The following is a 22,759-nucleotide window of genomic DNA, read 5'->3' as shown; positions in this document are numbered from 1 at the left end:
GCACCTACTGACAAACGAGTATTTATTCTCACGTTTAGGAACACCTGAGTCCTCAATGAACCTAACAAGCGTCTTTGGGGAATGTGAGAGGAAGCTAGAGTCTTCTTCTTCTTCTTCTTCCGGCTTGTCCCGTTAGGGGTCGCCACAGTGTGTCATCTTTTTCCATCTCAGCCTATCTTGTGCATCCCCCTCTCTAACAACCACAGTCCTCATGTCCTCCCTCACCAAATCCATCAACCTTTCCTTTGGTCTTCCTCTCCCTCTCTTCCCTGGTAGCTCCATCCTTACCATTCTCCTACCAATTTCCTCACTCACTTGCCTCTGGACATGTCCAAACCATCCAAGTCTGCTCTCCCGAACTTAGTCTCCAGAACATCCAACTTTGGCTGTCCCTCGAACGAGCTCATTTCTAATCCTATCCAACCTGCTCACTCCGAGCGAGAACCTCAACATCTTCATTTCTGCCGCCTCCAGTTCTGCTTCCTGCCACCGTCTCTTCAGTAATCCATACATCATGGCCTTGCCTCACCACTGGTTTATAGACTTTGCCCTTCATCCTAGCGGAAACTCTTCTGTCACATAGAACACCGGACACCTCCCGCCAACTGTTCCACCTTGCTTCGACCCGTTTCTTCACTTCCTTACCACACTCACCATTCCTCTGGATTTTTCACCCCAAGTATTTGAAGTCGTCCACCCTCGCCATCTCTTCTCCCTGGAGCTTCACTCTTCCTCCTCCGCCCCTCTCATCCAGATATCTATTCTGTTTTACTTCGGATAATCTTCAGTCCTCTTCTTTCCAGCACGTACCTCCATCTTTCTAATTCTTCCTCCGCCTGCTCCCTGCTTTCACTGCATATCACAATATCATCTGCTAACATCATAGTCCAAGGGGATTCAAGTCTAACCCCGTCTGTCAGCCTATCCATTACTACCGCAAACAGGAAGGGGCTCAGCATGGATCCCTGATGCAGCCCCACCTCCACCTTAAATTCTTCTGACACATGCCAGAGTACCCAAAGAAAACCAACGCAAAAAAGGGAGAACATGCAAAATCCGCACGGGAAGGCGGAACCCGAGTTTTAAACTCGAAACTCAGAGTTGTGTGGCGGACGTGCTAACCACTAGTGCCACCCGTGATGCCAAATGTATCTGACAAAAAATAGGGATGACACGAATAACTCCAAGTTAAATTTTTTTTTTTTAAAAAGTTGAATCAAAAACTGTGCTGTGAAACTTCACAGGGATAATTTGTCAACGCAGATAAATGATGAGTAGTTGCACTCACCGATTAGTGTAGAAATAACTTGGACAATGTACAAAAATATCGTCAACACATGGACATGTATCGATGTCAGCTAATTAAACGTAAGCTTACCATCACTAGTGAGAACATATTGGAATCCTCCAGCATGTGCTCAAGGCTAGTTAGCTACCAATTGCTTTATTTTCACTAAATGTTTGTAAATAAACACTAACTAGCCTCATTCATGGACGAAGTACCGATGGCCAAAAGTCAGACCGAATTTCTGGCCAACGGTTAGTCAGAAGGGAAGAATGCGACACGAGATCGACAGGCTGATCGGCGCAGCGTCTGCCAAGATGCAGACTTTGTATCGGGTCCGTTGTGGTAAAGAAGGAGCTTAGCCAAAGGGCGAACCTCTCCGTTTACCGGTTGTTCTACATTCCTACCCCCATCTATGGTCACAACCTGGGGCTCGTGACCCAAAGAACAAGATCCCTGATACAAGCGGCAAAAATGAGTTTGCTTCGCAGGGTGTCTGGGCTGTCCCTTAGAGATAGAGTAGAGCTGCCGCTCCTCCACATTGAGAGACGCAAGATGAGGTGGCTGGGGTATCTGATTCAGATGCTTCCCGGACGCCTCCGCGGCGAGGTGTTCCGGGGATGACACAGGACATGCTGGAGAGACTACGTCTCACTGCTGACCTGGGAACGGCTCTGGAAGAGCTCAATGAAGTGGCTGGGGGGAAAGGGAAGTCTGAACGTCCTCGCTAAAGCTACTCACCCCGCGACCCGACCTTGGATAAGCAGTAGAAGATGGACGGATAGCTAGTCGATCAATTGTTGGGATAATTGGTAGAATATTCGATACTAGTAAGTTCCTTTCGGCTTGTCCCGTTAGGGATCGCCACGGATGAACGGTCATATTTGTTTGGCACAGTTTTTACGCCGGACGCCCTTCCTGACGGAACCCCTGTTGGGGAGTAGAGGCCCCCAGTGAGATCCGAACTCACGACCCCTGCTTTACCAAACCAATCCTCTAACCACGGAGTTACGGGGCCTCTCGTAGAATATTCTAGACTAAAAATATCTATTTTGACTTCATCATGTACACCTGCACAACCTAGAGAGAGCCAATACGAGACCTGACGTTCATGATGTTGGTCAAACTGGACTGTTTTATACAAATATTACGAACATTATTAATACCTAATTTCAACGCACGGTGCAGGAGTATCTAATCTAGTCCCTGGTGTGTATCGAGTGCATACGGAGTAATCCGATGCATTCATAGAGAGTTTTTGTTCTCTCACAACTCCGAACCCCGACAGGACTTGCGGGAATCAAAACAGCGGCCCAGTCACCCTGGCGTCACTCGAAAAGCCCTCGTTGAAACTCCAGACCACAATAATGACAGACGGGCTGACTTTAAAAAAAAAAAAAAAAAAAGTCTTTAGCTGCGGCATCGAGTGAAGCTCGATCCCTAAAATACACGCGTGCGATCCGAGCGGCTGTGCGTGGAAACTTGCTGGGACGTTGAGCAACGCTTCACACATCTGGGAGAATCGATCGGCGTGTGCCCTTTCAGAAAACACGTGCGACAACTCTCCCTCTTGCTGCGATCCCACCGAGGTGGGACATCATATAAAACATAACCCAAAAAAATGCATTCCTACAATTGTTATTCCGATTAGCTTCAAACAGGAAAGAATGGGGTGGAGGTGGGGGGGGGGTAAAAAAAGAAAAAGAAAAGGGCAAGCGCATGTGCACATACACGCCGTGCAAAATACTCATTTGTGGGAAGGGGGGGGTAGAGTCAGTCAGGAGTGAGAGAGAGGGACCCCCCCGGTGTTGAAATGGCACAATAATCCTGAGGGTGGGTCGGGGTGGGGCTTGTTGGTTATTGAGCGTTTGCTCACAGTTGCCGCGAGAATGCGACTGAAGAGGACCACCCGATTCCCTCGACAGAGGCGCCGCCGCCACCTTTGGGTGACGCCAGCACGCGGACAAAAGGGGGAAACTGCATTCGCCCTCTCTGGACCAAATCAAATTTGAAATCTTATCTTCACATTTTAGATTTGATATATCTAAACCGGTTGCAAATTTGCAACCCCTGCCCGGAAAAGCGGGTTAGTAGTTGGGAAGTAAATGAAACGGACTCCTGCTGCGATTCACCAGATCCCTGCCTAAATTTTTTTCATGTTTTTTTCGCAGTTATTGGAGCAATTTTCTTTCGCGGACTGATTTTGTCGCGAGGAGCAAAACTCGGACATAGTCCACAATCAACAATTTGATGTCGGAGAAGCCCTGCGATGTTTTCTTTTCATTTTTTTGGATAACTTCTGTGCAGTGTTACATATCAATAAGAACAATAAGAAGAATTTAATTGCAATATTTATTCATGTGCACTGTGGCGAAGAGAAAGCGGGAAGAGTGGAACAACACTGACTTGACATACGGTGGCACTGCTTATTTATTTGCCGCATGATTTTTACCGAGGCTCAGCCGGTAAAGCGTTGGCCTCGCAGTTTTGAGGTCCCGGGTTCAATCCCGGACCCCGCCTGTGCGGAGTTTGCGTGTTCTCCCCGTCCGTGCCTGCGTTGGTTTCCTCCGAGTGGCATTCCGGTTTCCTCCCACATCCCAAAAACATGCAACATTAATTGACTCTAAATTGCCCCTAGGTGTGATTGTGAGTGCGATTGGTTGTTTGTCCCGATGTGCCCTGTGATTCCCTGGCAACCAGTTCAGGGTGTACCCCGTTTCCTGCCCTTTGACAGCTGGGAAAGGCTCCAGCACTCCCCGCGACTCTCGTGAGGATAAGCGGCGAAGAAAATGGAGAGATGGATGTTTCCCGACAAATTTTAGTGCTAGCACTAGCTAGCTACATACCGTTATTGTTGCCTGCTTCTAGCTGTAGTAAACCTACGTGAACAAGAATGGGCAGCCAAAACTGTCGTCTCCGGGAGCACCAAGGGACGAAACAACGCGCATTTTGTTGCCCCCGAACACAAAACATCAACATCAGTCAACTAGCACCTCTTTGTCATTGTTGCTATGGTAGCTATTATATGTGGTAGCCTTTACAAGTTTTTCTGTCCTCTGTATTGAAGGTGTTCTTGCACTTAAAAAAAAAAACAAAAAAAAACGCTATTACACTCTTATGATGCACCAAAATTGATGGTTTAGAATTTGTTGTGGATTCCATTATGGATTGATGACGTTTTGAAACAATTGACGCAAAATGGAGGGCACTTCCTGTGTTTCTCGTTTACAACGAACTTCTACTCCTACGGTAACGGGAATTTGAACACAAGTCGTAACGTGTGGTCGTCGATCACCAGTGCAAATATAAGTTTGTTTGCATTAAAAACAATTTCTAAGTTATAAATATAAAACAAATTTGAAAAGCAGGAATACTACTTCAAAGAAATGTAGTCTTATGGCGGTCTGGGGAAAAAAACAACAAGCTTTAAAGGTCAAGTGTCATGAAATGCATGATTTTTAGTATGTTATTCATGAAAAAACGGCAGCCGGTATGGAGCCATCCGTTTTTTTCACCCCAAAACATGATTTTGACATATATGGATTTTTGTAACTCCCGCCATGAAAATCCTCTCGAGGAATTTGTTTTTGAGAAGAAGCAGGAAGTGACGTGAAAGGCAGTGCCGCACTCAAGCGGTCTCGAATGTTTGTACTAGTTTTCCCTGCTGGAAGGTAGCTCATTGTTCCTCCGTGTTAGCTAAAATGCCGGCTCGTTGTATTGTTGGATATTTGCTCGAACACTCGGGAGGATGGATTCATACTTCATACTTTTTCCAAGAGACCCGGTTCGTTGTGAAAAATGGATTGCACGGGTGCAAAGGACGAGAACTTAATGGGTTCCAAATGACAGGAAGGTGTGCACGCAGCCGCTAAAAAACATAATAGTTGGCGGGGGACGTAATCCGCACAGGGTGGCTCGTCGTTGTTCATTGCCGCCGCAGAGTTGAATCGGGCGGGGAGGTGGTTTGGCCACGATCCGCATATCATCTAAATATGGCTCGAAACGAGAGGGTAGTATTGCCCCGGTCACTTCACTCGGTTGTGAGACGTTCTCTTCTTCGAAAAGAGCTTCCGTGTCCCATAGCAGGCGGCACGGCGTGTTTTCAACGGCGAACGTCCCAGTGTGACGTCACGGACAGAAGATGCAGCCAATATATGGCGACCACTTGAATGTCACACGAGACTTCCGCAACTTTGCGCATGGATGACGCGCTCTCCGCTCGTATTTATTTTTTCGTACGGACATTGAAGTGAAAAATGTTATGTATTTCCCATTACAATATCTATTTTAGAATGTTCATAGGCATGACACTTGACCTTTAAAGTATAATACACACTAACCAAAGAAGGGTTAGCAATTACTTAGCACATAGACATGTATTCCCGCCAGCAAACTGGCAGTACTGTTAACACGCAGAGGGAGATGGCAACGAGATGCGAAATTCCTCGCCATGGGAACGCAGAGCCGCTCTGAATATATTCCTTAATCCCCACCGATCATTTCAAAGTCCGCAATTTCCCCTTCAAACGTTGAGCCCTCGCACCGGTTTGACTGTTATTTCTGTCTAATTGCATCACGTTCAGTTTCTCTGCCGGGTTCTTTGCGCCACACGGTCGGCATTGATCAGTTCAGCGATTCACAAGCGCTCTTTCATGGCTAATTTGGCTGTAAATAGACGCAAAGGCGACCATTCAATTTACAATAATCAGGGCTAAACGCCACGGGGTCAGCGTGACGGCGAGAAAGACGCCGCCCAAAAACCTCAGCACGCTGTTTCTCCGTAGGAGCCCGGGCGCCCGATTACCGCACAACCCCGGATTGATTCCAGAAGAGCGATTGGAGGAATGACTCCGGTTTTTCGATGGGCCCTGGAAGTGCCTCTTTAGGGGGAAGCGTGACAAGCGCCGGTGAGTACGAAGATCGCGAGCGGCAAATGTCAGGAACTCCTCGTGTGGTCTGTATGGCCGAATGAACCTTGTGCTGATTTATTTTTATGTATCTTTTTGAGGGGGGGGGGGGGGGGGGGTTGCACCTTTTGAAGGAATCTCAGAATTATCAGATATACACAGTGGTGTTCTTGAGATCCGCGCTTAATTGATTCAGTGACGCACTGGGATCCCAAATGACCTTTGCCCACTGAAATGAAGGAAATGGCCTTAATCCGTTCCGGCCTCGGAAAAATAGTGCCAATATTTGTTGCTTAACGGGTTATGAGAACTGTGACAATTGGTACTATTTAGTCTGTGGCCTTTTCCACTGATTTTTTAGCATTAAGCGAGGCAGGCTATTCCAATGGCAAAATTGTTTGGTTGTTTTATGTTTAGTTCGAGTAAAACTCAACTGATTGTGTCAATTAAAAATTCAAACTTTTGTTGATTTGTTTGTAAAGAATGGTTCACTATCTGTCAATTTTGTACTTATTGTCAAGTGAGTTGTTTACTACCACCGTATAGCGCTTGCTCACAAATTTGCACTAGCACGTCAAAATCCGGGCACCCATATCTCAAGGGAAGAGTATTTATTTCACGCTGTTTTTGTATGTAAAGTTATATTTATCAAGTAATTGCTAATATTTCCGGGAGCGTGAACAGATTATTTGGATTTACATTAATCCTACGGGAGCTATCGCTTTGGTTTTTGTCCGCTTCGGTTTTAAGTCAGATTTTTGCGGAACGGTTTTATCGCGCCAACCTCGGGTTCCGCTGCGAACGGTAATTAGGAAAGCGAGGGAGTGTTGCAAAGCCTGCAACCTGCAGACACAGATACTGATGATCCCGTCGGTTTGCGGCGTGCCAGGCGGCCACGTTCGCCGACGACCTCCCCCCACGGAAACGGCTCATTCGTGCCTCCCCCACCAATGGGTGCAGCTCCCTCATTAATGCCCAATGGTCCGGCTCAGGGAGGCAAAGGGGGGAGGTTGGGCCGAGGAGTCGCGTGCTTGAATTTCTTAAAGCAATTTGAATATGTAATGTGCCAGTCGAGATATAATCACCAAATCCCATTGAATGATTAAAGCACTCACTTAACGTTGCTCGGCAGAAGAACTCATAAGTGGCGCGTCTTGTGCCGCTTTTGTTACGCGGTAATATTAGCTGTTTGGCTATATTTTGCAGGGAAGAATTCCATTGCTCATGTTCATTACTGTAAGTCTGTCTGCACCCCCCCCTCCCGCCCCCCAAGTTCCGCCTTCACTTCCCCGAACAAAGCCTCCCCAGTTGCGGGGCTGACCCAGTAACCAGCCCGCGAGGGGGGTGGTATCGCGTACCCTTCGTCTTCGGGGCCTCCAGGACCCCGTGGGAGCCCGCGCGGCCTGCATTTGTGCACACGGCAAAGTCACTTCCGTCCAGGCAATCGGTTCTTGCGGGGGATTAGGGGGACTTCTTTTAGACGGCGACGATTGTGAGGTAAATGTACGGCGAGCGGCGCAGAGGAGGGTGTAACAAAGAGAGAGAGAGTTCTTTCGAGCTGCTCCTTCACAGGAATGTCCTCTCGCAAGATATGTGTCACAAAATAGTGCCGCTGAACTAAGCGATAACCCCTCCTTAACACTTGGCACGCTTGTGGCGGCTAAAACGACGCTAAAACCGCAGCGGCATCTGGCGAGTCACGAGGCCGACCTCTTTGAGCTGGACGGGATGGGGGGGGGGCGCACGCGCAAGAGCCTCGTAGGACGCTTCGGAAGAGTCACAAGCGCGCTCCGTGACAAACCAGAAATGAGTCGTGAATTCCGTTTCTGATGTGGATGTGGGGAAAAAAGACTTACCCCCTGGCTTCCCTTGAAGCAAATGGACGTCTGATTGGGGAGCGAAGCCTACGAGAAGAGAGAAGAACCAGAAGTCAGGAAGTGTAAAATGAGACCAAGATAAATCACATCAAAATTTGTAGTGACCTCAATCTGACCTGTGCAGCTCAGCAACTTAAATGATCAGGTTGCAAAAGTGTGCACACCCACTCACACCTGGGATGCAGCTGCGTCGACAACTAACCAAGCACATTCAAGCTCATGTTAAACGGGAGTCAGTGCACACCTGCCGTCGATGGACCTTTCCGACCTGTCAATCACTCGTACAGTAATAGCCAATCAGATAGCTGCATTGTCTTAACCCCTGGCTTGACACGCCCCCTCTCGCCGGATTGTCCCACAAACAATGCTGGTTGTCAATAGCGGGCGCTTGGAAAAGTTAATGTTACGAAGAAATTGGATGGATTAAGGCTCGTGGAAGAGCGCACGTACAACTAAACGTGGACAATATCAACAAACACAAGGCTGTTTGTTCCAAGGTGAGTGAGGGAGAAGTATCTTCTCCGAATTTGATTGAAATATTACCAGTGCAGGAGAACAACTTTCAATTTGTTAGCGTATCACTGACCTGCTGAACGAAGTGCGTCATGTTTTATGCCGAAGAGTCGGGTTAGGGATACGTAAATGCGCCATGTCAGGCGAGAGAAACGTCTATTTACATATTTGTATCGCATCAGACTTTTTTGAGGCCAAGCACCGGGTTCCAGTACGAGTCAAAATACACCCACTCGCTTATAAAGACTACGATGATGTTACTCGTGATCTTTCCAAGTAAAAATTACTCACCCTGCTTCACATGCGCAGTACGATTCCACTATTTTATCCCGTTGGATTTCAATATAAAATTTGCGAGGCGTCAAACTTTTTTTGCACCGATTGCCAAAGCTTTGCTTTAATCTGACATTGCGTCCCGCTGCGTCCGAAATCTCAATCCCGTGTACATATCCTCGCGTGGAAATAGTTGAGAACTCTCTTGGACAAGTCCGACGCATTTGGCAAGAACAAAAACATACCCCGCAATATTATCTGGAATACGCGCTAGAGAATCGACTTCAAACACGTTCTGTTCAATCGCCATTTTGGGAGCTTGCGGGACACGGCTAAGGTCGGCGTCGGAGAGGTCCGTTAAAGTGACTCATGCGAACTTCAGACGGTTTTGGAAGAACCTTTGGTTTTCTATCTCGCAGAAGCACGCCGGTTTCCTACCACCTAGACTAAGGTCTAAGGCCCAGATGAAGAAGAATAAACCCTGAAGCGCGATGCCTACCGGAACCATTTTCCACTGCGGCGATGGTATTCTTTTGGTTTTTGTGCCAAACATACACTCGTTGGGATCATGACCAAACAGTTCCACCTCAGTTTCATCGGACCATAACAAAATGGAGACCTTTCGGGGTTTCGCATCTTGAGTTTTGCCATCGTTTCAGTTCACCTCAGCTGTCCGTCACTCGGATTTATCTGCGAGGTTGAAGTAATCCGGCGCCTGTACCTTCCAAACAATCCGAACAGATCTTATAACGATCAACCAGGAGCACGAACGTCAAAAGGAGGAAGCATCGCAACGTATGACAAACTCGAGTATGGATTTTTTTTTTTTGTTTGTTTTTTTGCCACACCCCTTCTCATATCATAACCCTGCCAGTTCTGGCAATCGTGATGCATGATGAGTAAAACCTGCTCCGCAATCGCCGTGAAGGCAGTGGCCTCCCGACTCCAAAAAAAAAAACCCGTCGCATCTCCGCGCTCGGCGTCTCCAGTCGGGAGCTTTTTCTGGGGCTTAAACATCTTGCCAGGAATATGTGATTAATAAGCGCGCATAAAACTTTGCTCGTGGGGGGGGTTGCAGCCGATTTCTTCACTAAATGATGAAGCGAAGGGCCGCGGTTGATCCCCGAGGACGTACGATCCTCCTTCTGAAACCAATTATATTTCATTATTCATTTTTTTTAAATCAATGTAGCTGTCATAAGATCGCTAATATTTTTTGCCTCCCCCTTCACCGATTGGGAAATATTTAAGAAAATGTTTGTAAAAACGGCGTGCCTTTGGGGCAACAAGATGAGACCATTATCTGTGAAGTACAGCTGCGCGAAGATGATTGACGGGGCTTTTAATTTATGATTCATGGTTTGGGGAAATATCCTCCCTGTTGCGGAGCATTGTTCTGGTTTTCTTCACGGCCGTATTGCGCTGAATAATCAGAATAATAATAATGAGGAGCCAATAAGAAAATGTGTTAATTGTGTCCAAAAAAGCTTCGCCACAAGAGGGATCGGGGAACTGATGGAATTTTACTCATGAATCCATTGTTTTTGTTTTAATCATTCATTCAATAATACATTAATGTCGCAATAAAATAATAAAAATAAATGTTCTGTAAATTTGTGGTATTCCGCTGCCAAATATGATTGATTGATTGATTGAAAAAATGATTTGCATGTATATCGGGACAAATCAAGGCCGCGTGTCTGCTCTCAAATGCTGTGGGCGTAAAACCATCCACCCATCTATTTTTGGAGCCGCTTATCCTCACAAGGGTCGTGGAAGTCCCGGAGCCTATACCAGCTATCTTGGGCCACTCCCTGTTTAAAAAAAAAAAAAAAAAATGTTCCTCCTTCATCAAGGATTTTTCTTATGTCGACCCATGCATCTATTTCTGGAGCCGCTTATCCTCACAAGGGTCGTGGGAGTGCCGGAGCCTATACCAGCTATCTTGGGCTGCTCCCCGTTTAAAAAAAGAAATGTTCCTCCTTCGTCAAGGATTTTTCTCAAGCCGAACTATCCATCTCATTTTTGGAGCTGCTTATCCTCACAAGGGTCGTGGGAGTGCCGGAGCCTACACCAGCTATCTTGGGCCACTCCCTGTTTAAAAAAGAAAAAAAAAATGTTCCTCCTTCATCAAGGATTTTTCTTATGTCGACCCATGCATCTATTTCTGGAGCCGCTTATCCTCACAAGGGTCGTGGGAGTGCCGGAGCCTATACCAGCTATCTTGGGCTGCTCCCCGTTTAAAAAAAGAAATGTTCCTCCTTCGTCAAGGATTTTTCTCAAGCCGAACTATCCATCTCATTTTTGGAGCTGCTTATCCTCACAAGGGTCGTGGGAGTGCCGGAGCCTACACCAGCTATCTTGGGCCAGTCCCTGTTTAAAAAAAGAAAAAAAAAAAATGTTCCTCCTTCATCAAGGATTTTTCTTATGTCGACCCATGCATCTATTTCTGGAGCCGCTTATCCTCACAAGGGTCGTGGGAGTGCCGGAGCCTATACCAGCTATCTTGGGCCGCTCCCCGTTTAAAAAAAGAAAAGAAATGTTCCTCCTTCGTCAAGGATTTTTCTCAAGCCGAACTATCCATCTCATTTTTGGAGCTGCTTATCCTCACAAGGGTCGTGGGAGAGCCGGAGCCTATACTAGCTATCTTGGGCCACTCCCTGCTTCTCCATCAAGGATTTTTCTCAAGCCGGACCATCTATCTAATTTTTGGAGCTGCTTATCCTCACAAGGGTTGTGGGAGAGCCGGAGCCTAAACCAGCTATCTGGGGCCACTCCACTCCAACCTGGGCCACAAAAATCCGTAAAACTGAAATATGGAAAAACAATTTCATCACGCCGCATCTCCACAATTCAGTACGACATAGTTCTCACTCTTTTCATAGGTTTTGAGCAATTATCTCCCAAAATGTATACAGTGGGCGGCACGGTGGATCAGCTGGTAAAGGCCTTGGCCTCACAGTTCTGAGGTCCCGGGTTCCAATCCCACCCCCGCATGTGTGGAGTTTGCATGTTCTCCCCGCGCCTGCGTGGGTTTTCTGCGGGTGCACCGGTTTCCTCCCACATCACAAAAAACATGCAACATTAATTGGACACTCTAAATTGCGCCAAGGTGTCATTGCGGGTGTGGCTGTTTTGTCTCGATCTGCAGTGCTACTGGCTGACAACCGGTCATCAGGGTGTACCCCGCCTGCTGCCCGTTAACAGCTGGGATAGCCTCCAGCACTCCCGTGACCCTCGTGAGGATAAGCGGCAAAGAAAACGGATGGATATGCTGGTTTAAGCACCGTGCTGAGAGACGCTTCCCTGCGATTGGCTTGCAACCGGTTCATGGTGTTCCCGCCTCCTGGCCAATGACAGCTGGGACAGACTCCAGCACTCCCCGCGACCCTCGTGAGGATAAGTGGCAAAGAAAACGGATGGATGCATCCAGTGAACAGCAAGATATTTGCGGTTCAGCAGCTCGTTGGTCTCGCTTCGCCGTGGAGGTCCGTTTTTATTTAGAATCATCTTTCTACAGCAAATGACTTTATATTCTATGACATTGTGATTATGAGCTGAAATTATTGGAACTAAGGAAGGAATAATTGATCATTTAAGCGAGCGTGAAGGAATTTGTAGTTTCATTCAATATTCCAGTCGCTGTTTCTCTTTTTGAACCCCCCCACCCCCCCCCCCCCCTTATGTAAATCAATATTTTCAACCGCGCAGCTCAGTGGACTTTTGTTCCTTCACAAGACAGAATTGGGTCAACTATCGGCGAGAGCGAGTCCACGTCGGCCAGGAGGATGTTTGGCTCCGACAACATAAATATTGTTGTCATTTACGCCTCCGTCAAGCTCTCCCCGTCGCAAATGATTTACCAGCGCGATTGACGGAGCCATTAGTTCCGCCGCGTCATCGATCTGCTTTGAAGGAAACAGAAGTGAACGCAAAAGTCAACACGAGCGTCTCGGTCGCGGCCTCCCGAGGACAAACCCCGCCGTGCAGCCCCTTGTCTCCTCTGCGGCCAATCGTGCAAATGGAACCAAAGTATTCTCTGCGGCGGTGCGTGACATGAACAAAAGTTGTAGTTTCGAGGCGCGCTTCACAGCCCGGTGAGTCCCGGGCGAGCTTCCAGTCGCGAGAGGGGCAAGAAGACAAACGATAAAACGTTGAAATCCCGGCGCGCGCGGCTGACGGCGGCCATTGCCGCGTCCCGCGTCGGCTTTAACCCTTTGAGACCCGTTCAAATCTTTCCTCTCCAAATTGATATTGCGCATTATTATTGGTAATAGCATTCAGGCAGACGAAAATATTCTATTTTGCGGAATGGATCAAAATGTAGGTTCTGTAAGGGAACCATTTTTATCCAACATATGCACAATATATTGTAATTAACGTACAGCTCATTTATTCGACTGACATTTATCCGTTGAACTTTGAGTAATTGTCAAAGTGCCTCTAGTGGATTGCGAAAGAAGTACAGTTCAGTTGTATTCAACTTTTGCGCATAATACATTTTCTTGAAAAGTGCATTGTTTTTGAATTTGTACTGTATTTACAAACTCGATTTAACTTTTATGCAAAAAGCATTTTTATTGAAAAATCATTTCATTTTTTTTCCGATAGATTGCCAAAAAGCCTCGATTAGTATGCCAAAAGAAAAAAAAAATCTGTATATTTTTTTACTTTGTACCACAAGCTTTCAGAACTGTTTTTTTAAACTTTCACTTAAGTACATTTTTAAAATATATATATATTACTTAAGAATCAATTCAGTTGTAGGTAAGATTTTAATGCAATCAATTACAAGATTATAACATTTAATAAACTTATTTATGGAAAAAATGTCATAAAAATTTTATCTGCAATATATTTTAATTGAACCATATTTTCCACATGCAAGCAGTGTTAATGTTCAACCTGCATCGTGTTACAGCGCCTTGAAAATAATATTCCTTTTTTTTTTTTTTTTTACTTCATAGTGCTAGTACTGGGCAAGCAAAGTTTTTATTATTCATATTTTTAGGTGGTACTTTGGGTAATAACTTCGATTTAAGTGATGTCTTCCAGCAGAATAGGAAAACAGCAGGACATAATCACCAATCTCTTGTCATACGGCAACTTTTTTTTTGGGGGGGGGGGATTATTCGTTGGTAAACAAGTTCAATTCTAAATTAGATCATCTTTTCCTATTCAGGAAAAAAAAATGTTCTGAAGGCTTACGCGGAGAATTTGTTGAAATCTCTTCTCAGTCTATTTGGAGTGTTCTATTATTCGTGTTTATTTAGCAAGGGGGGGAAAACAACACGGTTTTTTTTTTTTTAGCACTACTTTCTCCGAGGACATTTGAACGCCTCTATTTTTAACTTTACCCCCCCCCCCCCCTCCACATCCCCGTCATCATTATACGAAGAAAATTAAATCCCAGCAGGAATTTTACGGCTCCTGGACTTTGAGAAGGGAAAAGGAGAAAGAGAGAGAGAGAAAGACAGAGAGAGAGAGAAGGGGAAAAAAAAGCTGGTGAAAATAGTGATTTTTGTCTTACCTTCAAGTTCTGGTAGTTTTCGAGGGTCCGGATGGCGGTGTCGGTGAGTTTGACGTGGTAAAGGGTCGGACTGTGGCTGGTTTTGTTGATTTTGCCGCAGGAGAGCCCGTAGCGACGCTCCTGCCTCAGCGCTGCCATTTCTACAACTGAACGCCAGCGACATCCTGCCGTGTGACGTCACTGGAGAGAGCAGGGGGGCGGGGCCACGCACATGCACACACGCAGAGAGCCGCACGCGCATGCACGCGCTTTTAAGTACAGACCAATGCCCCCCCCCGTGCCCCCACCCCCCCCCCTCTCTCTCTCCTCCACAACTATCCAGGTCACGATCGAGAGCGCACTTTCCATACTGGACGCGTTCAGTCTTTGAAAGTCTATTTTGGGCTCCCTGGCGGAAAACTGAATCGTGCGCGTGTGTTTGTAAACACCGCCATTCACATGCGACCGTCGCACGCAGAGGCGCGGGGGACTGGAATGTGTGCGCTGTCTCCCGACTTGCCACCGTCCTGAGCGCCATTGAAACGAAAACTAAAATTTCATATTATATATAGGAAGACGCTGCTCGCGTTCGCCAATGTCACGTCAACGCCTGTGAGAGATACAAGAAAATAGAAAACGCTACTTAAGTTATGTTATCAATTTAAAAAACAACAACAACTATCGCACAAAATGTGACAACGAAAAAAAAAACTCATTCTGAAGAGCTGGAAGGTGTCAAACTCAAGGCCCGGGGGCCGGATCTGGCCCGCCACGTGTTTTTAGGGGGGCCCGCGGAGCCAAAACTAGAGTGTCAATTTCCGTCATTCCATGTAAAAATCTGTTCCAAAATTTCAAATTGTCATGTGTCATAAAGGATAAAGTTGAGATATGGCGAGCATTTTTGTCTTACCAAACGTGAATAGTTGAAAAACACATTACCCTTGTTTTATGATTCGAAAACTTGTTCATAAATTGATGATGTGAATATGATGAAATGATTAAGTAATGATTACATGTTCAAGTAATATGAGCTCATTCTGAATAGATGTAAGGGCGCCGTTGTCAAACTCAAGGCTCGGGGGCCGGATCTGGCCCGCCACATGATTTTGTGTGGCCCACGAAGAAAAAACTCGAGTGTCAATTTCCACAATTCTCGTAAAAAAATTTCAAAGTGTCATGTGTCATAAATGATAAAACTTGAGATATTACGAGCATTTTTGTGTTATCAAACGTGAATAGTTGAAAAACACATCACCCTTGATTTCTGATTCCAAAACTAGTTCATAAATTGATTATGTACAATGTTTATAGGTCTGACACTTGACCTTTAAGTCATGATTAATGTTCAAGTAATAAGGTGACGGGGAAAAATGTCATTCTGAATAGGTTTCAAACTCAAGGCCCGGGGGGCCGGATCTGGCCCGCCACGTGATCTGACGTGGCCCGCGCAGCCAAATCTAGAGTGTCAATTTCCACGATTCTCGTAAAAAAATCTGCACCAAAATTTCAAATTTTCATGTATCATAAATGATAAAGTTGGGATATTGCGAGCATTTTTGTGATACCCAAGGTGAATAGTTGAAAAACACATCAACCCTTGATTTCTGATTCTAAAACTAGTTCATAAACTGATGATGTAAATATGATGAGATGATTAAATATTTCTGTTCCACGGTCATAACGACTCCTCCGAGGGAAACCGGAACAGCAATGTGGCCCGCGAGAAAAATGAGTTTGACATCCCTGAGGGGCAAAAGAAATCAATCGATTCATAAAGCTCATAAAAGGAAATTGTAATATCCATCCAACCATCCATTATCTGCGCCGCTTATCCTCACAAGGAAATTGTAATATTACATGGAAAGGGGGAATGTCAATTTACACGAATAACATCATAAATAAGTAGAAGAAATGTTACAAGAATGACGTAAAACTACAAGATTAAAGTCAGAATATTACAATAATTACTTGCAGATTTATGAAGTAGTTAAACAAAAATTATGTTCTGTACTTGTGATCTATATATAAAAGTACAACATGATAGTCTTTGTACAAGAAAACGTGTTTATATTATGAGAAATGCTCCCCGTGACCCCTTGTGAGGATAAGAAAATGAATGAATGGATGGATGGAAATAATGGACTTGACTGGACGAAATTATAATTAAGTCATAAATAATGAGAAAATGTTATAAGAACAATTCCAAGAATAAAGTCGTTTGGAAGTGGTTACTGTACTCTTGCGATATTCTCTGTATCACAACCACGTGATTTATGGATTCTTTGAAAAATCCAAATTGATAATAAGCTCAAAAGTGACGATCTGGCCCAAAGCTAACAAGTTTTTGCCATCATTTTTAGTCAATGTTGGCGGCGGCCACGCACGTTCCGCCCGCCGTCAAGTACTTTCGTGCTTATGATTCATAAAGATGGCAAAAGCTTTATCGGACGTAAATGACGATGTGCAAGCACGGCGAACGTTTTTGGCCTGTTAGAGAAACCTCATAAGTCATAAATTGAGATCACATTTTCCTGGATTCAATGCGGTGAGTATTTTTCCCCCCATTTATTGTGTTTTTTTTTTTTTTAAATATTCGAATCCGTGATCGCGCAACGGAATCGCCGATTCCGTATTTATTTGCAAAAAGGCCGCGATGACGTAGACGTCCGCGCCGAAAAGCGAGTTCCCCCTTTTTTAGTTACACGGGAAGCGACTTTTTTTTTTTTTTGGTTTTGTTTTGGTTTTTTTTCCGCCTTGTTTTGAATTTGAACCGGTAAAAAGATGACTGATGACCACTTTTTCCCCCAAAAATCAAAAAAGCATTCCATGTCTGGGAACGCCGTGTGCAAAAAAAAAAAAAAAAAACTTAAACTGTGACTAAGTCTGTGTTCTGAAAGTAGCACAAGTGGCTAACAGCCAGAAAACAACTTTAATTTACGACTTGCTCCTTTTTTTTTTTTTTAAATAATTTTTTCTTTTTTAATTCGACTCTTACATTAGCGTGCAAGAGGTTGCCGTTACGACGATCGAGTCTGAAAAATTCTGGCCGGCGATTAAAGCTGGCCGAGGAGTCGCGGCGTGCCAAACGGTGAACAAACTCCCTCTTGTTGAGTATTTTTCTGCTAGGCGACATCATTTCCTGAGCCCCGCGCAAACGTGACTTCATATTCGACTGGCAAACATATTCTTGTATTAACGACAGCGCAAAATGATGAAATGTGCGCCCGGCGGCCACAAACGCATTGTCCGTAATCTGTCATCTTTTCATTTTCTCTTCAAAAAAAAAAAAAAAAATAAATAAAATGCTGTTAAAGAACTCCTAAAGGATAATTAGTTTTTTGGTTTCCTGGCATTTTATTGGTCAGTCGCATCCACGGAAACGGCGTCATTGGGCGCAACGGTGGAGTCATTAAGAAGCTTCGAGACGTTGGGACGGATTAGGTTTTTCCCCCTCTTCTAATCCCGCAGATTAGTGGCCGCCCCGAGAGTGTTTTACCGCGCTGCGCCGTTTCTTTACATTGATCATTTCGATGTCGCGTCTACGGCGATAGGCGTGGGGAGTGGGCGGAGAACGAGAGGAGGTCAAAGTGCACTCCATCTTGGCGGAATCTAGGATTTTTGGAGCGGGGATTTTGGGAAGCAATGCCGTGTGGATTTAATGAAATATTGCTCACATTTTCATTATTATTACATCGTGGGAGTATTCTAGTTTTTGCGAGTGTGGGCGTTCCCAGCACGCCGACTGGCTGACTTCTACCTGCGAGGCTCACCTAATTCCGCAGACCAGAGCAGATGGTCTCCACCGCTCTGTGAACGGGAATGGAACCAGAGTCTTGTTTTCAGGGGCGCAAGGACGCTGCGGCGATAGAGGTGAGGGACCCCACGTGCGAGATCGCGGGTATGGTCGGGCGCTCCGGGCCTGAGGAGGTGCTGAAGAGAACCAAGAAGGATAAAGGCGAGACCCCTGGACTAGACGTCACGTCGGTGGACTCTGGGACAAGAAACTCCTCTCATCCAGAAGGGAAAGGAGAAGAGACGCATTGCCGAGGACGGAGGGAACTGAAGAAGACAAACAGCTGGAAGATGGTGCGATTCCAAGAACCGTCCTTGGAGGATGACGTGCCGGAGAGGGACAGCTCGGCAGAGAGTCTTTTTCCGGAACACCCCCTGGAGGAGTGGACCGTGATCTCTTTTGAGAAGCTGTTCCTGAACGAAGACTGGCAGCACATAACGGGTAAGATTCAGCACGCCAACTCTTCAACCTTTCGACTTGCGGTTTTCGAAGAAGAAGGTGAACGGCAAACTTCAAATTAGGTGCTTGATCCAGGAAAAGTCTTCACTTCTCTGCCTCGTTGTTGTGAGTCCAAAAGTCTCTCAGTACGTCGTTTGAAACCCGCTAACGACGCTCTGACGCTAACAGACTCATTTCCGGCACCATCGACTTCTTCGCCAATCTCTCCGTATTTCTGTTGCAATCTGCCAATGACACACTGTCACACTTTGATCCGGCAATCGATCATCTTTTTCAATTTTGTATTCAAACGGTCCTCTTGGTCTTGCCGTTTGCGTTTCAAAATCACGAGACCTGGACGGCGCCTGACGATGAATTGCTCAACAGCACCTCAGATGTTCTGAGAGAGAGAGGAGGTCCACGAGTGTCATCAGCAGGTTGCTACGGAAATACTGGAAGAAACGCAGGATGCCCCTGGAAATTGTTATGGGTCAAACACCTGTTGCGAATTGTAGATCAGGGTAGTCCAGTTCCATATCTCTGGTATCGTAAGATTGATTCATTGTATGATTTTAATGTGTACCTCGCCACCTACCCGAAAATAGCCGGGATAGACTCCAGCACTCCCGCGACCCTTGTGAGGATAAGTGGATGGATTTTAATGTGGAAGCAATTACTCACATAAGGTCAAGTAAGCTGATTTCATATATTTGGTAATTTCACAAACTGCTTGAGGATATGGACGTGACCGGAAATTCAGTTTATGACACAAGCCACGATGAAAGTTTCCATTTTCGTTGCCGCTTATCCTCAAGAGGGTCGCAGGTACTGCTGGAGCCTAGCCCAGCTGTCAATTGGCAGGAGGTGGGGTACAGCTCAGCAGTTCTGAGGACTTGGGTTCAATCCCGTCCCCGCATGTGTGGAGTTTGGATGTTCTCTCCGTGCCTGCGTGGATTTCCTCCGGGCACTCCGGTTTCCTCCCACATCCCAAAAACACGAAACATTAATTGGATACTCCAAATTGCCCCTAGGTGTGATTGTGTGTGCACCCGTTTGTCTCGATGTGCCCTGCGATTGCCTGACGACCAGGTCAGGGTGTACCCCGCCTCTTGCCCGTCGACAGCTGGGATTGGCTCCGGCGCTCCCCGTGACGCTTGCAAGGATAAGCGGCAAAGAAAATGGATGCATACTACGGTGGACAATTTTGACGGCTTTATTGCACCAGCGCTGCAGTTTAATCGCGTCTGCCTCTTGCTGTCGACGCTGAGGATAAGTGGCTATGAAAATGGATGGATGGAAAATGATATCATAAATCATTGGTGGCTACTTCGTGGATGTCATTTATTGCGGGGGTTTTCTGGAAGCTAACCTCTAGTCAGAAGCTGAGCAGCAGTGTATTTGTTTTCAGACTAAACGTGAGGTTCGATTCCAAGGCAGTTGCACTTTCTCTCCTGTATTTACTTTACTCATAACAATCACCCCCCCTCCCCCCCCGGTCATATTACAGATATCAATTTTATGATCAAGAGCTACTTTTTGAATTGGGAAAATGGAAGGTCAAATTTCTCCCTCACGCAGACGACCGACTGCTGAGGAAAAAGGTGCTGGAGGCCGCCGGCCCCTCGGCCCGGCGGCCCACCTGGGGCCAGCGGGCGACGGTGAAGATGCAGGCGGTCCTGGAGGACCGCACCGTGGTGGAGAAGGACCGCAAGCTGGCGTTCGTCATCGGGGAAAGAGACGTGAGCCAGGTAACCACTGAACGGCTCGAAAAAAAAGTCAGCTCTCGCCGTTCGGGTAGACACGCTCGAAGAAGAGGAATTGTTTTGTTTTTTTTTTGCAACAAATTCATTTTCAAATTCAAAAGACGTGCATTTTATAGTGAAATGAATCAACCCATTTGCATCCGCTTCTTTTGGGTAAGTGACGACAAAAGTCGTTGGGTGTGTTCGGAGAAGTGCGTGTTCCTTCTGACTCATCCCGTTTGCAAAGCGTGGAAAAGAAATGACATTTTGATTTTAACCCTTCGCGGGCACGCAATGAAATCGTCGAATGCGTTTAAAAGTACGATCGTACTGTACATGCATCCGTTATTTCATCGACACTTAAAAAAAAAAAAAAAAAATTGGATTTTCTGAATTGTGTTTGATTGCTTGTTTGTTTGAGTAGCACAGTGATCAAGTGTTAAGGACGTCGAGTTTTTGGTTTGGGATCTCGGATTCGGCCGTCCGGCGTGTTTTTATTTTGGAGGGTGTTTGGAAAGATGGAGGCGCGCACTGGCAAGGAGAGGAATGAAGATTAGCCGAAGTACAACAGAGTATACGGGCGGTGGGGGAAAAGTGAAGCTCCAGGGAGGAGAGATGGCGAGGGTGGGTGACTTCAAATACTTGGGGTCAACAATCCAGAGCAAAGGTGAGTGTGGTAAGGGAGTGAAGAAACGGGTCCAAGCGGGGTGGAACACTTGGCGGAAGGTGTCCGGTGTTCTATGTGCCAGGAGAGTCTCCGCTAAGATGAAGGACAGTGGTGAGGTACGGATTAGAGACGGTGGTGGTACTGAAGAGACGACAGGAAGCAGAACTGGAGGTGGCGGAAGTGAAGATGTTGAGGTTCTTGCAGGTTGGATAGGATTAGAAATCAGCTCATTCGAGGGACAGCCAAAGTTGGATGTTTTGGAGACAACGTTAGAGAGTCCAGACTTGAATGGTTTGGACATGTCCAGAGGCGAGAGAAGTGAGGAAAATGGTAGGAGGGTGGTAAGGATGGAGCTACCAGGGAGGAGAGCGAGAGGAAGACCAAAGAAAAGGTTGACGGATGTGGTGAGGGAGGACATGAGGACAGCGGGTGTTCGAGAGGATGCACGAGATGGGAAAAAGATGGACAAAAATCACATGCTGCGGATACCCCTAACCGGGACAAGCCGAAAGGAAAAGAAGAAGAAGAAGAAGGGTATTTGGACTTCGGTGGCTCAGCTGGAAAGTGTTGGCCTCACATTTCCGAAGTCCCGGGTTCGGGTTTGCATGTTCTCCCCGTGCCAGCGTGGGTTTTCTCGCTGGTGGGCACTCCGGTTTCCTCCCACATCCCAAAAACCTTGCAACATTAATTGGACACACTAAATTGCCCATAGGTGTGATTGTGAGTGCGGCTGTTATTTGTCGCGATGTGCCCTGCGATTGGCTGGCAACCAGTCCGCGGTGTACCTCACCTCCTTCCCGTTGACAGCTGGGATAGGCTCCAGCACTTCTGTGACACTCGTGAGGATAAGCGGCAAAGAAAATGGATGAATGAATGGATTTGGACGTCCTCCCACCTTCCTAAATTGGCCTTTGTCATGAATTGGACATCTCGACGTGCTCTGCGATCGACTTGGCCCAAAGGACAAAGTCACCCCCGTTATCAGTTATGAAATATTGCATTATAGTGAGAAGGAGTGAAATGTCCGTTTTATCCGAGTCACCAAACGCGGTCTGGGGTTCCTTTGGACGTTTTCCGGTCAGTCCCGTGATTGTTATTGCAGGAAACGGGCACTTCCTTGAAAGAAACTCGGTCGGACTCTTTTGCTTCAAGTACTTAACGCCGCACTACCGTGTTGACGCACGGACAACCCGGCCGGAATTGTGCTACCAACCCCCCACCCCCGCCCCCACCCTCTCGCCTGCATTCCAGTCCAGGTGTCGATATCACGAGGAACTGCCTTGGCTTTACCCTCATCAAAATCACTCAATTGTCATGGAAAATCATAAAACTCGTGTATTTGCACACATAGCAATACAATGATAAGTCTCTTCAAATATGTTTTCTTCAGTTTACGCTATTTTTTTATTGTATTCGTGCGCTTTTGGGATATCGTGCGCAGTGCGACGCTAACCAAAATATGTGGAACAAGCGGTTAAATGACTCGACTCCCCGCAACGTGTTATTTGATATAAGCCGCCATTTTGATCATATTCTATTTTCATGATCACAGTCAACAATTTGCACGTGACCCCGAAATCGCCATCCGCCCTGTCATTATGGGGTAACTGCGCCTTTAAGAAACCCTCTGATGTTGTCAGCGTCATAACGACGAGCATTTCATCTTCGGCGGACGCTGAAACAGTGGCCATCAATATCAACAATGATGTATTTGATTTGGATTTTCATCATATTATGCGTCATTGACATGAATTG

General features: G+C 46.2%; 2 protein-coding genes across 2 annotated transcripts in view; one reads left to right on the top strand and one right to left on the bottom strand.

The window, feature by feature from the left end:
- The window catches only part of LOC133501669 (RNA polymerase II elongation factor ELL2), a 42,137-nt gene extending 27,570 nt beyond the window's left edge, over positions 1-14,567 (bottom strand). Inside the window, exons 1-2 of the mRNA XM_061821496.1 lie at positions 14,386-14,567; positions 8,049-8,096 (exon numbers count right to left, since the gene is read on the bottom strand). Of these exons, the coding sequence (XP_061677480.1) occupies positions 8,049-8,096; positions 14,386-14,523 (186 nt within the window). The 5' untranslated portion in view covers positions 14,524-14,567. The remainder of the gene's footprint in view (positions 1-8,048; positions 8,097-14,385) is intronic.
- fkbp16 (FKBP prolyl isomerase 16) overlaps positions 1-22,759 on the top strand; it is an 84,715-nt gene that overhangs the window by 16,684 nt on the left and 45,272 nt on the right. Inside the window, exons 2-3 of the mRNA XM_061821497.1 lie at positions 6,070-6,192; positions 20,174-20,343. Coding sequence (XP_061677481.1) covers positions 6,147-6,192; positions 20,174-20,343 — 216 coding nt within the window. The 5' untranslated portion in view covers positions 6,070-6,146. The remainder of the gene's footprint in view (positions 1-6,069; positions 6,193-20,173; positions 20,344-22,759) is intronic.

This window comes from Syngnathoides biaculeatus, chromosome 6 (assembly GCF_019802595.1).
Source record: "Syngnathoides biaculeatus isolate LvHL_M chromosome 6, ASM1980259v1, whole genome shotgun sequence".
NCBI classification, from domain to species: Eukaryota; Metazoa; Chordata; class Actinopteri; order Syngnathiformes; family Syngnathidae; genus Syngnathoides; species Syngnathoides biaculeatus.
This window is presented reverse-complemented; position numbering and strand designations above follow the sequence as displayed.